This window comes from Solanum verrucosum, unplaced genomic scaffold (assembly GCF_900185275.1).
Source record: "Solanum verrucosum unplaced genomic scaffold, falcon-dt-bn FXZP01000287.1, whole genome shotgun sequence".
NCBI classification, from domain to species: Eukaryota; Viridiplantae; Streptophyta; class Magnoliopsida; order Solanales; family Solanaceae; genus Solanum; species Solanum verrucosum.
The window spans coordinates 1,195,770-1,213,744 of NW_026020292.1; the positions used below are offsets into that span (position 1 = coordinate 1,195,770).

The 17,975-nt window shown below is 31.8% G+C and overlaps 1 protein-coding gene and 1 pseudogene across 1 annotated transcript; one reads left to right on the top strand and one right to left on the bottom strand.

Annotated features, from left to right (window-relative positions):
* Positions 1-3,270: 3,270 nt before the first annotated feature.
* On the top strand, positions 3,271-8,252 carry LOC125834511 (disease resistance protein RPV1-like; annotated as a pseudogene).
* Positions 8,253-10,132: 1,880 nt separating this feature from the next.
* On the bottom strand, positions 10,133-17,127 carry LOC125834571 (protein DETOXIFICATION 40-like). Its single transcript, XM_049513712.1, has 7 exons — positions 16,783-17,127; positions 15,419-16,050; positions 14,909-14,965; positions 12,975-13,213; positions 11,992-12,110; positions 11,764-11,850; positions 10,133-10,349 (listed from the first exon to the last, which is right to left on the bottom strand). Exons 1-7 carry the CDS (start codon positions 17,089-17,091, stop codon positions 10,281-10,283), a joined length of 1,512 nt encoding a protein of 503 aa, XP_049369669.1. The 5' UTR covers positions 17,092-17,127; the 3' UTR covers positions 10,133-10,280.
* Between the last annotated feature and the right edge of the window lie 848 nt (positions 17,128-17,975).

Genomic DNA, 17,975 nt, shown 5'->3' on the forward strand with positions numbered 1-17,975 from the left:
ATGACCCTTTTGTGTCAAGGGAAGGCCTAATGATTTGAGGGATGTATACGTCATTTGAAATATTCCATTACCCCCAAAACTTAAATTTATACATGTTTTGTAAATAAACTGAATGGGGATACATAGTAGGAAAAATGGGATACAAAATAATCAGTCCCGCACAGGGGTACAATCTTAAACTATGCTTCAATGGAAGGACCTTCGTTCTTAAACTTCTTGTCATCTTCGAGTGTCGACTCCTTTAGATGGACTAGTAGCTTGTGAAGCTATTCCTTCGGCTAGAATAAGCTATAATCTACCTCTTACCCTAGAGGACAATGATTTTTCAAAAAAGGAAATATCCTTCAAATTTAAACAAATAAACATGATTGTCTTTTATTGACCAAAATAGGTCAAATAGACACAAGGTGGGTATCTAATGGGCCCAACACGCCTTGGGTGTTGGGTCGACTTAGTTCAAAATGCGCTAAATTTGGGATTTGATTTCACTCTATGCTAGTTGACTAAAAGTGGCATTGAAAGACCGGGAACCCAAGTGGACAACTTAGGCTGGAATTCACGACAACCATTGGACGCATGACGTACCAATAAATCGCCGATCCTTTCGAAAAAGGGATGAGTATAAAAAGTCCTGCTACAATTATGCAGAAACCGTCATTAATATACTATACATACAAAAAAATATGTCATGAAATGCAATGACAGTTATAAAAAATTTAAACACGTTTAGCGCATATAAACAATTCAACAGTTAATAATAATCAATCAAATAAGTCAAATCTTATGGTCAGAACTTAATTAAGTCCCCAGCAGAGTCGTCATTTCTGTTTTACTCGAAAAATATATAAAAGAAAAATGACTGAGTTTTCGAAAAATCGATTAAACTTATGATTTAAGAGAAATTGAATTTCCAAAAGAACAGAGTCGCCACTTAATTTTTAGTAAAAATCAAGAAAAATCAAAGGTTTTCAAAAGATTTAAACAGATAAAATAAATTGAAAATAAAAGGGTTCGAAGTTCAATGTACATTCCGAGAAGGTGTTAGGCCCTTGGAATGGCCACTAACTCGCGGTTGACCGGTGATTTGACCAAAATGATTTTGACTAATTTTGAAATTAAGTAAAGAACTCATTTATTCCTTATTTTTTATTTTTTATTTTTATTAATTATTTTTTTAAGGGGAAAGAAACTAAAGGAGGATTTTTCTAAAGGGAAATAATTGAAGTATTGACAAGACTAATATTATATTTCTAAAGTAATAAATTATATATATACTTTAATTTTAAAAAAAATAAAAAAAAATGAAACGACCCTCCTTGGGAATTTAATCAGATTAAACTATAAGATAATTAAAGTGTTAGTCAAATACAATAAAATAAAGGGAAAATTACTTGCGTGTTCTTTTTAAAAAATATTTACGATATTTGTCAACATTATTCTTTTAACCATATATAACAATTTGGTTGAATGACAGTACTGCTAAAAGTTGCGGATAGCAGCACTTTTGCTAAGATTAAAAGAACAAAATTGTTTAAGTATTGCTAAAAGTTGACAAAAATGGTAATAAATTAAAAGTATACTTAAAAGTGGTAATTATTAAATAAAAAACCTTCACTTATGTAATTTTTCCTAAAATAAATAAGAAAGGGAAAAGAAATAATCAAATTTGGGCCTATTACTGCCCAGAAGCATTGGGCCAAAGATGCTGATTTTTTGGACTTTAAACCAATTCCCGTTTTTGTATACACAAGTTGTATATCAGTGCATACAACTCATATACTAGCCCCGTTTCCTGTATCTTGGGATGTATACCGAATGTATACAGCCTGCGTCAACTTCCAGCACCTATATTTCGAATTTATGCTTATATTTCCGCATTCGACTTGTATATCATTGTATATTCTGCATATATTTTGCATGTTCCTCTGTATATAACGTGTATATAGCCTGCCTTTTGGACTTCTGGGCAGCTATACATCAGTCTCCAGCCTTGCACTTCAGCTTTCATAACAAGGCAGACTCGAGAGGATTTTGGGTTTGGCCCAATTTAGGAGAAATGCAATAGGAGACGGAATCCCAATGGACTCATGCGATGAGGTTCATTCATTCACAACGTATGATAAGAATTAGTATGGAGAAGATAAAATTTCACAAGATAATGGAGCAAATGGACATAATAATCTTAATTAATACTCTTTTTAATAATATTGTAGGCAACAGTAAGCTCAAATTGCAAGTAAATGTACTAGAAGACGAACACGTATACAAAAGGATGGCTACATAATCTATCTTAAATTCGAATCAATAGCAGCATAAGGACTTAACTAGTGTAAAATGAAAAGAAAAAAATAACAAATTATGAATAACATAGAGCTGCAACTGGACATGTTCAAAACAGAGAAGAGAACAAGTTCACTTAAATTGGACAAGTGAAGGAAGAAAAGCAATCAAGTGAAACATATACATAGTCCTAAGCTCACTGGAAAACATATGCAAAAATAACAACAATAACGATACTACTTCGGTAATTGTTGAAGCAAATCCCATAACCTCCTAATCATTTTTATGAGCTTGAACAACAAGACTAACAAGATAAGAGGTTTACTAATGAGAACAAAGTAAGGAAAATCAGTGCTAAAACATACGAGCAACACCAAGTAGCAAATTAGCTAGCTTCATAGATATAAAACCAAGCTAATGAATATAACGACCAACAAATAATACTAAAGTGACTTCATTGATGCTTGAATCATGCCTACTGCTAAAAAAAAAATACAGGAAATCAGTATTAAGGCAAAGGTCTAAAAGCAAGGGAACCAAATGTTCTTAATAACAAACTTCATATCGAGTATTGAACACACAACAAACCATATTGAAAATAGAATGTTAGAGGAGGCAAAGTTACCTTTTTTGGAGCAGCAACCGGGACAACTACGAAGCTACAGAGACGGCTTCCACCACACGAGCACAGGCACAAACTCAAACGCGAATAGTAAAAAAAAAATGGACTAAATCTCGGGACCTCTCGCAAGTTTATGCCAAGCGAAAACAGGGGAGTAGAGCTTAGACTAGGATTAGTTCTTCCTTACATATCCTATATCTATTTATTTTTCTCTTAATACCAGTGAATGAAAGTTTCTTCAATTTTCTTGCCTTACTTTTTTCAACGTTTTTTCCTAATTTTCTCTCCAAATGTTTTATACAAGTCTTTGACCAGTAGCTTTGTGTTCCTCTCAAATTCCAACTAAAATCTCCCAAAAAAAACTAAAGATGACGAGTGGCTTTTATAGAGGAGACGAAGGTACCAAAAGTTGGGGAAAATGGATTGGATTTTTGAAGGGATTTTCGAATTCAAAATTCGAATCCCTTTGAAAGGATAAGATTGGGACGGCTGGCACAGTACAAATTCAAACAGTAAATTGATTTGACCCTCTAGATTGCTTGAGAAGGACGATAAGGCAAGGCGATTGCGACACGTTGGATGATGAAGGACGATTTTCCCAACGTTCTTCTCACGACACATTGGAGAGGGATGCGCTTCGGGTCGATTCGCTGGATCGCTGGGCTGGATTTCTGGGTTGCTCGTTATTTTCTGGTTTCGCGTCTGCTGGGAAGAAGAAGCGGGGTCGGGTCACGTTGGTATTGATGTTGTATGGTTGCCGGGTATTGTTGGAATTGTGTGGGTCTTTGGAATTGGAAATAAGAGTAAAATGGGCATGTTTTGGGTTAGAAATGTAGCCTGAGATTTTTAAAGAAAAACAAATGGGCTGCTGGATTAGTCTTTTGGTGAGAAAGGCCCAAAATAATGGCCTTAAGGATGAGGTAATAAAGGGGAGTGAAATGGCTAGACTTGAATTTAAGACTAGGCCAACTGAATTTCACTTATAGCCAAGCAAACTTTAGAATTTAGTCGAATTGATGAAATTAGTAAATTCGACTAATAATTAAGTAGAACGAATTTAATATAACTAATTAATGAGATTCTTAATCTTAACTAAATAAAATAATTAACTCAAATATAAACTAAATAATTTAGAATATAAACTATTATATAACTAAACTAATTAACCAAATATTTAATTAAAACAAAATCCTTTTGAGAGGATTTTCGAATATTCATAAAATATACTAATTATATACATAATAATGTAAAACATATATATTATCTAAAAATCATAACTAGTGACAAAACTATTTAAAATAACTTGAAAACTATATTTATTTTTTAATTTTTTTAATTTTATAAAACTAATTATTTTAAGTCATTTCAAATTGAAGAAGCTCGAAATGATTAATTTATATTATGGAGGTCCAAAATTGGGTGTCTAACACTTGTTAAACTATAGATGATTGTCAATTGAACTTTCATTTTTAGGCCTTGGCATGCTTAACATCAAATAATAATCTATTTAATACACAATGCTCGCTTGAACAAGGAACGGAAGGGACAAAAACTTGAATAAAAAAATTTAAGTTTTTTTTAAAAAATATTTCTAATTTAAAATTTTATTTTCACCCCCTCGACCCCCCCCCCCCCCCACCCCCCCTCATAAAAAAATAAAAAAATTAAAGTTTGTTTTAAAAAAATACTTTCAATTTTAAAATTTTATTTTTCACCTCCACCCCACTCCTTACTTTTAATTTCAAAATTTTATTTTTAACCCCCCCCTCCCTCAGCCCCATTACCACCCCCCTCCATAAAAAAATTAAGTTTGTTTTTAAAAAATATTTCCAATTTCAAATTTTTATTTTTTTCACCCCACCCCTACCCGCGACCCCCCTCCAAAAAAAAAATTAAATTTGTTTTTTAAAAATATTTTCAATTTCAATTTTTTATTTTTTTACCCCATCTCACACCCCCCCCCCCCCCCGCACGCCAGCCCCACCCCGAAAAAAAGATTTAAGTTTACTTTTAAAAAGTATTTTCAATTTCAATTCAAAAATAATTTTCTACTCTCTAGTAAAAATAAAAGATATTTTCTCAAAAATATTTTTCATTCATAAATCAAACACTAAAAAATCTTTTTCGAAAAATATTTTCTACTCACCTATAAAGGATAAGAAAATAAGTCAACAATCTACTTGTTTTCCAGGAAAACATTTTACATGGAAAACATTTTCCTTCGTACCAAACACACCCATAGTGTTTATAATGATCAACTCCCCACATACAACAACAACAACATTACCCCAGGTTGGATTCGGGGAGGGTAGAGTGTACGCAAAACTCATCTCTATCTCGTGGAGGTAGAGAGGCTTTTTCCGGAGGACCTAGGCTCGAGTACAACAAATAAAAGTATGTATGAAAAGGAAAAACAAATAAAAGTATGTGAAGGAAACATAGCAACTAATTAAAGGAAACAGTTACATCAACGAAATAGTCCAATAACCGAAAACATTACTAACTTCAGTGAAAACAGATATAGTAAACCAAAGCTTGAGTAAATACTCATTGGTAGAGTAGCCAAATCAATACACATATCTTTGTGTATGTTTCAGAAGAAAGTATAAAAATTCATAATTATCAGGCATAGTTACTCTGTTTATCAAACCTAACACATATATATGACTTTTAACTTGATATTACCCAGCTAACCAACATTTCTGTTTTTGTTTGTTCCACTTTGATCTTCATTGTAGGACTGAGTTGAGATTTATAGAGAAACTTGTGAAAGTTACTGAGAATAAAGTAAACCGTTCAATCCTCAGTGTTGCTCCTTACCTAATTGGTATGAATTTTTGGGTTAACGATATTTGCTTGTGGTTGCAACATAAAGCAGACGATGTTGGTATTTGGGGCATTTGTGGTATGGGTGGTATAGGGAAGACAACAATCGCCAAATATATATGCATTTAACTCTAACTTTGAAAGAAGCAGCTTCCTCTACAATGTTAGAGATTTTTCCGAGTCTACCGATGGACTAATTGACATTCAAAGTGTTGAAGATGGAATCAATCAGATCAAAAGTGATATTTATAGTAAATGGGTTCTCGTTGTGCTGGATGATGTTGATGAAGTGGACTGCTATCATAGGAATGCGAGATTGCTTTTATTCAGGTAGTAAAATTATAGTGATCACAACTCGGCACATAGAGTTACTAAGGGCTTGTAAAATTGAATTGATTGATCATGTTCAGAAACTGAATATAGGCGAATCAGTTGAACTATTTAGTTGGCATGCATTCGGACAAGACCATCCAGTTGAGAATTACACCAAGTTCTTGACAAGGATCATAGAATACTGTATTGGATGCATGTCCTCTAGCTTTACAAGTTTTGGGTTCTTCTCTCTCTTGTAAAAGCTTAGATGTATGGGAAAGTACACTGAAGAAACTAGAGGTAATTCCTATTAGTCAATTATCCAAGAAACTGCAAATTAGTTTTGAGTTTATACAAGATGATCATGACAAAAGCCTATTCCTTGACATTGCCTGCTTCTTTCTTGGAAAGAATGTAGACCATATTGTCATTATACTTGATGCATGTGGATATTATTCAATGGTTGGGATTCAGAATCTCCAAGATAGATTCTTGTCGATAATTGATGAATATGGAAAACTGAGGATGCATCCATTAGTTAGAGATATGGGACGAGAAATTATACTCCAAGAATCACCTAAGCATCCTGAAAGACGGAGTAGATTGTGGCATTTCAAGGACTCATTTAAAGTTCTGAGAGAAAAAAATGTAAGATCCATTATTTTTGCTGTTACATTTACTTTCGCAAATCTAGTTTTATGTTCTATCTTTCACTAATGAGTAATCTTTTCATCAGGCTTCAGATATGATTCAAGGCCTGAACCTTAGGTCTTGTGCACACAAAGATAAGCCACCAAGATTCTTCTATATATCATCCAACAGCAAAAGAGTACTTGCAGGAATGTGCCTACTTAATAAGGAAAACAAGGCTGTCACGCCAAAATGATCAATCAAGGCAACCACAGCCTCGTAAAGTTAGCCTTTATGGTTCCTCAATAGAATCAAATGGAAAATCAAAGAAGGTGGACAGCGTTAACACTGATGCATTTTTTGGTATGGACAAATTAAGACTGCTGCAACTTGACAATTTAACGGTTAAAGGAAATTACAAGGAGTTCCCAAAGTCATTGAGGTGGTTGTGTTGGCACAAATTTCCATATAAATGTTTACCTGATGGCTTACCTATGGAGAAACTGGTGGCCCTGGAAATGAGCTACAGTAAGTTGCATCATCTTTTTGAAGGAAACAAGGTAAATATGGCACTCTCTCTTAAGCTTTTATTTTTTAAAACCAAAATATATTTAGCAAACAATATTAAATTAATTAAGCACAAACTCCATAGCGGAAGTTGTTATATTCTATTAATAATCCCGCCTACTGGTTCTGCAGAACATAGCTGACTGAACATCTGGTTTCTGAAGTGACTTCCTAGTCTACAGAATGTTAGCAATCAGTTTACATTTATGTACTTGTCTGCTTTTAGGAGATAAATTTAGTCACTTCCACGTCTAAGATTCAACATTCTTATGTATTTTTTTTGAGTAACAAGCCCCTTATGATTTGTTTTTTTTTTTGTCTTACAGCTTCTCAGTGCATTAAAGATTCTGAATCTGAGTCATTCAGAAGGTCTGTCCTATACCCCTGACTTTTCAAAGCTCCCAAATCTTGAGAGGATAATTCTCAAGTACTGCACTAGGTTGACTCAGATTGATAAATCGATTGGGGGACTAAAGAGACTCCACATTTTGAACCTAAGAGGCTGCCAAAGTCTATGGAGGCTTCCCAGATGTATTAGTAATCTTCATTCCCTCGAGAAGCTTATTCTGTATGGTTGCTCAAAAATTGTATGGTCTTTATTAGAGCTGGGTAAAATGCATTCATTGCTAGAGCTTGATGCCTGCCGGTGGAACTGCTAACCATCAAGTTTCCACTTCTGTAAGTAAGAAGCATTTACTGAGTTTAGATCTGTGCACTTTAGTCTCAAGCCCGAGAAAATCTCCTGGAATTGTTAACCTATTAACTACAGTATCTCAGCATTAGTAACCTTAAGTCTTATTGGATGTGGTCTATCTAGTGATTTGATTCCAGTGGAGCTTGGTGATTTCTCCACACTGCAGAACTTGTTTTTAAGTAAGAATCCAATTCATAGCTTACCAGATAGCATCAAGGGGCTTACCAGTCTCCAGGTACTTGAGTTAGATAAATGCGAAGAACTTAAATATCTTCCAGAGATCCCAGCCAGTGTGACAACCTTGAGTTTACATGGATGCAGATCACTTGAGCGGTTATCAAATTTACCAAACATATTGACAACATTGAATTTTCTTGCAACAAACTAATTGAGGTTCAGGAAATGTTCCAGCTAAAATATATTTCTTTATTTGATGATGACTTAATCAGCGTTCTGGGTTTACCCAACTTGACGTTCTTGAGTGACACTATATACAACAACCTGACTCTTACAAGATGGAAATGTCCTATACAGGTATGCTCTCCTACTAGTCCCCATTTATATGTGGCAACTAGGAAGCGTTTTGCACCAGGCTGCCCTTTTTTAACTAGGAAACTTTTTGGTTAAGAAACATGAGTTTCTTGCTCCTATCACACTAATAGGGGAAGCAAGATATAACTGATGTATATTTGTGAATAATATGCAGGGCCTCTATGAATTTGGCATATTCAGTACTTCTGTCCATGGAAGTGAGCTGGTTAAGCTACAATGCTAAAGGGTCGTCCTCAATCAGTTTTGATGTGCCTAATCATGACATTCAGGGTTTAAACTTATATGTTATCTATGGAAAGGCCAGCATAGCTTATTGTACAAGGAGAAATAAATATTTTGGAATGAGTTTCATGTTAGAGTGGTAAATAAGACCAAGGATCTGAGATGGACATACAGTCCAATAATTCATGGTATTCCAGATAATGATGAAGATCTCACATGGCTATGCCATTGGGAAATAGGAGATAATTACTTGGATCCTGGAGACTCTATGAGCATTTCAATGACTCTATATTCTGGTGTTCAATTGAAGGAATTTGGCGTCCACATTGTGTATAAGCAGAATAAGAACAATTTGAGATGTAACACATCATCTCCTCCTGCACACCATCTCATTAATGGGGTGGATAACTCTGCATATATATCAGGTTCAAGGCTCCTACTTCCTCTGTCATCATTACTTTGATATTCAGCAAAATTATTTCACTTATGGCTGGAATTCAACGGGCTGGTATGACTTCTTCTTTGGTGATAATTCTGATCAAGATATTCCCGAGGAATTAAATGGTTCCCCGTCACATTGCAGATATGACCAGCGAGAATGTCTATGGACTTGTATCTGGAGTGGAGGATGATAAAACATGGCGATTGCCATGATGCTGGATTGCTGGTGTGGAACGCTAAGGTTTTCTAAATCATGATATGATCCAGTACCATTCATTATTTTTATGCAAAGGGGAAGAGGTGAAAATTTAGATAGTCAACCAATTGAGGCTACGTACTATGCATGATTTCCTGCCATTCATTATATATTGTCAATATGAGACACCATGAAAGAGTGCAGGTTTCCAAAAGTTCCATGTCTTTCTCCATAGGCATCATTATACCATCTCTGTAAAATACTAATATGCTTGTTGCTTAGTTAAAGGGACTAATCTAATGTAGTTTGTCCCTTGCAAGTCTTCTTTAAAAGTTTCTTTGACGAAAGAAGGCGGACAGGGCAATCAAAAAACAAAATCTTGAGTCTTGCCCTTCCTTGCACGAGAATTTCTATCCTCCATTTTCATCCTGCTTAAACTGGCTTAGCAGGATTTTTAGAGTAACCCTCATCTATTTTCTCCACTGAGGAAAATAATACACACTGAAATAATTAGGGTCGTGTAACACCTTTTTGTTTTGGGTCAACTTCAAATCACCATATCTTTTACAAAATAAAGAGTTAGGTGGCCCATGAGGTATCAAATCGAAGGTCCTCTTTCCAACACCGCCAAATTTGCTGAATTCCAAGCTCCGAGTAAAAAGTTATGGTTGTTTGAGTAAATCGAAGGTCTTCTTCTCTTTATATTATGAGCTTATATTTTATAACATGATTAATAGTTATTGTGGTACCGTCCCTTTTACTTTTACTTTTACTTTTAAAACTATAATCCAAAACAACTTTATATTAATTCATATTGATAAATATTAAGCTCGTGCTCGCCCATGTAATTATCATCTCTAGTTGATGAAACAAGAACCAAAAGGTACTAATAAGTCAACTATTACATATGCATTAATCCCTATTGATTAATATAACTCTCAATCATTGAACAATGGTTTTTTAATATTGTTTTGCCACATATTTAATCGACTCTTTGCTTGCTCCACCTGAGAAATTATAGGAACATGTTAGTCAACAATCAAGATGTCTGTTTTCAAACTTACCTAAACTATTTAGCCAAAAGCAAAATACAACAAGAATTAAGAAGGCTTGGTAATTTATATACTTTAAATTCATATTAAGGTTACACTCTGTTTGGATCATTGTTATTCATTGTATTGTATTGTTATCATAACTATAATGTTTGTTTTGATTGTTACTTAAAATGTATTGTATTGTATTGTTAAATTTCATTGTTACGTAACAATGAAAACCCCCATTTTATGGAACAACCGATTTGGTGTGTTCCCATTGTTACTTAATTTCTTTTTTCAATTATATTCTTACATAATATTTCATAATATTATTTTACCATTTACCCTATATTATTTAATTCTAGTCAAACCTCCTACCCTAGAATAATTAAGGATATTTTAGTAAATTTATAAATTACAATACAATACAATACAATCAAACACACAATAAAAATGTTATTAAACAACAACAAACAATACAGTCTAGTCAAACATTGTATCTACCATACAGTACAATACAATAGAGTACAATACATTACAGTACATTATGAAACAATTAATAACAATGATCCAAATAGAGTGTTAAAGTTTTATTCAAATGATATTCCATGATCGAAAATTAGCACTACTAGGTGTTGTTTGGCCAAAAATATATTTTAGAAAAAAATAAAAATTAGTTTTTGACCATATAATTTGTCATTATTTGGCAAATATATTTGGCAAACATCTCAAGTTCCCTAGTTTTAGAAAGAAAAAAAAACTAAAAATTGGGCCAAATTCTAGTATTTTGGCAATTTTAAAAATTACCCCAAATTTTTATATTCTATAAAAATATCCATCATTTATAATTTTGGATTACATTTCAGTCCTACTTTGTTGTATAAAATTTATACTGTTATATACCTATTTTATGCCATTTTTATCTGAGTTTGCTCTCCGACATCACTTCCAATTGCCAGTTGTAATAATAATGGTATTTTCCTTTTGTTTTCTTCCTCTCTTTTTTTTCAAATTCATATAAATTATGTTCGTTGTCATGACTTTTCACGAAATATTTCATTATAAAATGATAATACAAACTTATGGATATTTTAAATAATTTTTAGAACTTATAGATATAAATCATATTTATTTTTTAAAAAGTTAAATATTTTTCCCAAAATCTATGATCAAGTGCATGATGAAACTTCACCCAAAAATAACTTGCCTAAAATATTTGGAAAATTGTGGCCAATCGCTAGCTTAGTATAAATTTTTGGAGAAATTAGGTTTTAGAATATTTAATTTTTGAAAATCAGTTTTAAATGAACTCAAAAGATTTGAAAATATGTTTAAAAATCTTGGAAAAAGTTCAAAAAAAAATTTCAAAATTACTCAAACAACTTACCTCTTTCTCCCAATCGGTTCGAAAGGTGACCCACAATAATATGATAGTCTGCATAGCTGTTCCTCCTAACATTCCCAACCATATTCCCTTCACAATTAACCAAAACAATATTAATAACATCAGAATTGACTATAACTATAAATTTAATAATTAAATTTGTTATAACTTTTAAAAAAACATATATACTGTATACAAATTATAAAAAGGTAAAGTAAATATTATATATACCTTGGCTTCAAGGTTGAAATAAAATCCAAGAACAATACCCAATGGAATGCCAACAACGTAGTAACATCCAACGTTAACGTAGGCCACAAATGCTTGCCATCCACATCCAACAGCAACCCCTTCAAATATTTTCATATATTAGTATTATTTTATTCCAATAATTGATGATAACAAATAGTAATATAGTACTATATTGTTAGGTTAGTCATGTATATCCCTTCGCTAAAAAAAAAAAAACAAATCTATCCTTTATGATAATCTAATAAATTCATCAACTCTAATATAATTATAAATAGTTTAAACATGCAAAGAGTTCAGTCCAACAATTAACAAACATATCTTAAGTGAACAAATTAAAGTCACATGCGTGAGTGAGTAAAACATACTCTGTCTACTTATCTTAAATAATAAAATTTGTCATAAAGTCCACAGAGCACATCTCGAGATTGATGTCATGATAAAGATTCAAAAAACATTCCAACTTTATTTCGTTGAAAATTGAAATCCCAAGACGAAATTAAATAAAGCTTTGATTCCTCCTAAGAGGGGGTCATAGTCATACTTGAAATTTTTTTTATTCCAAAGATCTTATGGATTTAACTGATATTTATTTTTTCGATTTGATTTTTACTTATTCATTATATTAAAAATAAATATTCATTTTTTACTTGTTTAGTTTAGGAAACTATTTATCCCAATATATTTCTCAAAAACTTTAAATTGTATTATATTCAAGATTGATATATATAGTAAACTATTTATTGCTCCTTAAGAGGTAATACTAGACTAGTAAAGCTGGAATGAAAGTATTATATATCTAGAAAAAGTCATATTTTTTGTTGATTCCATAAAAATATATAATTTTCTAAGATAATTCAGTAATAATCTGTTATTATCAAAAAATAAAAAATTATAGTCTAGTAGATGTAGTAAATGTAAAGAGAGTGAAAGAATAAAAGTAGGAGAGAGAATATAAATGATACCAGATAAAACAGGTTGAACACCATTGAGTATTAGAGATATAGCCAAGAGTGGGGCAAGATCTGAGGCTGCTTCAGCAATGACTTGTCCACCCGTGAAGGCATAACTCATGACATGGCGGAATAATAAAACCAAAATTGCAAACACAACAGAAATCACAAATGAACTCATTGTCACCACTACAACAGAAAATGCTGCTGATTTTGGATGTCCACCTCCCAACTCATTGCTCACTCGAACACTGCATGTATCGAGTTTAGCTTTCATATATCGATAGAAATGTTTAAATAATTACAACATTTATAAATATGTTAATGTAATTAATTAGGATTCTTCATCCTAATCCCAAATTATGTTGATCAAATAGAAGGTTGGCAATCATGCAACACCAAACTTGCATTCATGTAAAGATTATTTTGTGATAGTCCAAAATTTTTTAAAATAATTTTAACTTGTGTATACTGGCAGTAGTGTCCAAAATTATTTAAACAATTAAAATATTTATATAAAATAATTATAAGTTAATCTTTATAAGTGTGTTAATAGCGTAATAAAAATTATAACTAACATGATATGATATATATATATATATATATGTGTGTGTGTAATATAACTAAAAGGGAAAAGGGTTCGGAATATATTCGAATTTTGATCGAAATTGCCGTAATAATCTCAAACTTTGGGCAGACCCTATTATCCCTGCATTATTTAATATTGTATTTTAAATGTATATATGTGCCTACGTGAATAACTTACTATTTCTAATGATGCAACATTTATGATTTGTTATTCTTTTGTGATTTTGTCACATATTTCGATGTAACCTATTTCTTCATATTTTAATTATTGGTTTTGCTATCATATTTTTTTTGGTCTTATCCCTTTCAAATATTGTACTTTGATTGTGCGATTTCTTGGATGATGCATCAAATCAATTCTACTGCCAAGAGATATTTTATTTTTCAATTGTCTTTTAATAGTTATTTTTTTTAACAAATAAACAAGTAAAAGGCAATTAACAGAAAACCATCTACCCCCTTATTAGTCCCATTTTACGTATATGACACAATCTCTATTATTATTTAGAGAGTTTTAAATAAAAAGGCATTGTCTACGATTAAAGGCATTGTCTACGATTTTATCATATGTTTTTATTAAATATTTTAAATTATCAATTTTATTATTGTGCTTTTTAAATTTTTTTATATATTGTTACTAAATATTTCAAATTGTTAATTATTTAAGTTGAACAAATTTGAATTTTGATCTTAAAGGTTTGTTCATAAAGCAAGTAGGGCTCAAAAGTTCAAGATCGTCTATTTCTAAGGTTATTGGGCATAATACTACTGAATACTTCCTTTGTTTCAATTTAAAGCTTTTAAGTTCCTTTTTTAGTTTGTTTCGAAAAATATATCACTATATATGTTTTATAACTTTCATATTATACTAACATCTTTAATCTAGGACAACAGAATTTAGAAGTCCATATAAAAGAAAATAAGTCTCCTCAATTCTTCATTTAACTATGAAATTTAAGTCACTATCACCCATCCTTTTTAAATAAATGACATAATTATAAGGAGATACTTTCGAAAAAACACAAAAATGCTTCAAAAGCTAGTATTCCTCATTTAATCCAGACACCAACACCAGTCACTAGGCCTTTTTAGTATGAATATTGTTAGTTTTAGTAAATTATATGTAAGAACAAAAATATAACTAATTAAAATAACCTATCAAGATTAGTCAAACAACAAATTGGCAATTTGGCATGACATATCCTTTCTAAGAACTATACCATTATATACCCCTAATGTGGTCCAAACTTTTGACAACACAAGAAACAATTCCTAGCACATTTATTTATATTATATCATGGTAAAAATGAAGAATATATAATATCAAGTAAATATTCAGTAATTAATTAATCACTAACCTTGCTGCTGCATTGAACCCAACGGATATCATGAACACCCACCCTAGAATTGTCGTACTGCATCACAAATTAATAATTATCATTATATCAAGAAAAAAGTTCAAGAAATTAGAAATATATAATTAAACAATTTACTACTCCCTCTAATCCATATTAACTAAATTGTCGGAGTATGACATATACCTCTTAAAAAAAATATTTAAGTACACAAATTAAAGACTGGTTTCCACTATTACTTTTTGATTATTTTCAAACTAGTCTCCTAAAAAACGTAAATTAATTAAAAAAAGGACCTCATTAAATGAAGGGTAAATATCGAAAAAACAATTTTTTAAAACTTTGAAAATTCACTTATTTTGAACGGTGAATTAACAGTCTCAAAATGCTAAGACTAGTTTCCACTATTACCCTTTAGATTATTCTCAAACTAGTCTCCTGAAAAACAGTCTCAACAATTCACGTAATATAGACGAGAGAGAGTAATGAATTTGCTAAGTAGACATATTTTACCAAACAGCAAGAGAGTCCAATGCCACTTCAGGATTTGGAAGCAAACCAGCAATTAAAATCAAAATCTGAAAATACCAAGTCTCTAGACATAACATAACAGCTGAAGCAAGTGACAACTTGAAAAAATCCCACAATCCATAAAATGCTTGCATGCTAAATCCACTCCATGTTTTCTTACATCTATCAGTCCACAAAATATACACAAATTGTGCAATCACAACTATCCACCATGAAATACTCAAAACCAAAGCTCCACCAAATAATCCCCAATTAAATACGTAAAGCACTAGCCACGTTAAAGAAAGGTGAAAAATTAATGTAACGGCAGCAATATATGCACTAGGGTTAACAATACTTTGAGCTTGTAAGAATTTTTGGATAGGGAAATTGGCTGCATAAGCAAATATTTGTGGAATTAAACCATAGACAAATAGTGCTGCTGCTGATGCTACTTTCTTGGATTGGCCTAGTAAAATCAAGATTGGCTTAGAAAATAAGTATGCCACCATTAGTGGTATTCCTGTTAACATAAGAAGTATGGTTGATCTTTGGAGATATATTCCTAGCATTTCATACTTGTGACCTCCATATGCTTGACCACATAATGTCTCCACTGCACTTCCCATTCCTAGCTGCTCCAATATATATATAATTTGTTGTAAGTATATATACAATTACTTATAAAGGTGTAATCTATACTATAATCATTTTCATCCCAATATATGCAGGCAGCGGAGTCAGAATTTGAAGTTTATAAGTTTGAAATTCTGATTTTCTAAAGTTATTGAATTTTCCATTTAATTTCTTACTACAAATTCAGGATTTGAACCTATAATCAACACACTGGCTCCACACCTGAATGTATGCGACACATTTTTTTAGTAGATCGCAAAATGAATGTCATATTCTTATAGTTGAAATAACTTAACTTTAAAATTCTGTTTTATATACTTCCTCAGTAGTTTATTTTTACTTGGTCACTGTTTGACTTGACACACCCATTAAGAAAACAATTATTGATATAAGTATTTTACCAAACTAGCCCTATTAGGTCTTGGAAAATGATTTGGAGAATAGAAATTTAATGCTAAGGGTAAAACATAGAAATAAATAATTATTTTTTCTTAATATGTCAAAAGTGATAAGTAAAAATGAAAATCTATTTTAGAAATAAGTGACAAGTAAAAGTGAACTGAAAAAATGTCTAAGATTTGTTCAGATCACAAACTTCAAAAGTTGTTTTTTCCTTTCTTATATTTCGTGCCTAATTAAACGATGTCAGATAAATTAGGGGCGAATAAAAGGGAGTATTACTAATAAATCTTGAGGTTGTAAAACAATATATAAAGGTGAAACAAAATTACCATGACACCATAGGCCAAAAGTTGAATGCCACTATTACCAAGGGAAGCAGCAGCAAGTTCAAGATTTCCAAGATGGCCACAGAAAATTTGTGTAGACATGGAAGTAACATTGTTAAGCAAGTAAACAATGATGGAAGGAGCTGCTAGACGGAACAGATTTCTCAACTCTATTACTGAAGCTCTTCTAAAACGCTGAATACGTGATAAGCTTGTGTCTGATAGGATTTCTTCAAGTTCAGAGCTAATTTGCTCCGCCGCCGCCGCCAATAGTGGTTCTTCTGATTCTAACAAAGGTTCATTTGGCTCCATGTTTCAGTAGGAAGTTTTTGTCAAAAATGTTAAGATAGGTTTTATGAAAGAAGAAAGAATTGGTTTTTGATTTTTATAGAGCAAGTTGAAGTGAAAGCATGATGTAAGCACATGAGTGGAATTGATGCTACTCCGTCGATTCATTTTTACTTGTTCAGTATTGACTTGTCAAACATTTTAAAAAATAATAAATAAAAACAATAAATAAAATGAAGATTTATTATATTACCTTTTTGAATATTAGTTTAAATAATAATAATAATAATAAATTATCTTTTAATTTTCTAGACAAAACATATAAAAGTAAGTATTTACGGAGGGAGAATTATTTTAATGTCCTACTTATTATGTTGAATATTTTATAATGGGAATTTAAATAGGGAGCTTCCAAACATATAGATACTACCAAAAAACTACTATAACAATGTCATGTCAATTTGCGGCCTAATGGTGTGTGTGCACTTACCATAGAGAGGCAGTGAGAATAACAGCTACATTAATTTAAGTAATAAATTTGCACATTCACCTGGACCGTCTGTTTGTCGAAACAACACATTACACATGCATGTATCTCTTGAGAGCCTTCTTTTGGGACTAAATTCAATTAAATCTCCATATACACACACGAGAATTATTAGGTGTTTATACATTTTTAAAAAAAATTAATCTTCACCTTCATTAATCATTGATTATATATTAATGTGCAAGAAGTTACAACACTAACTTATGGAATAATATACATGATCATTGAGATGAGGCTAGTATATAGATGCCTAATCCTACAAAAAAATGGTCTTATTAGTGTAGAAGAAAAGCTTAGCCAATCAAATAAGAGGAGGCGCACGTTAGGTCGGATTCGTCATTCTCCCGGCCAGTGGCGGATC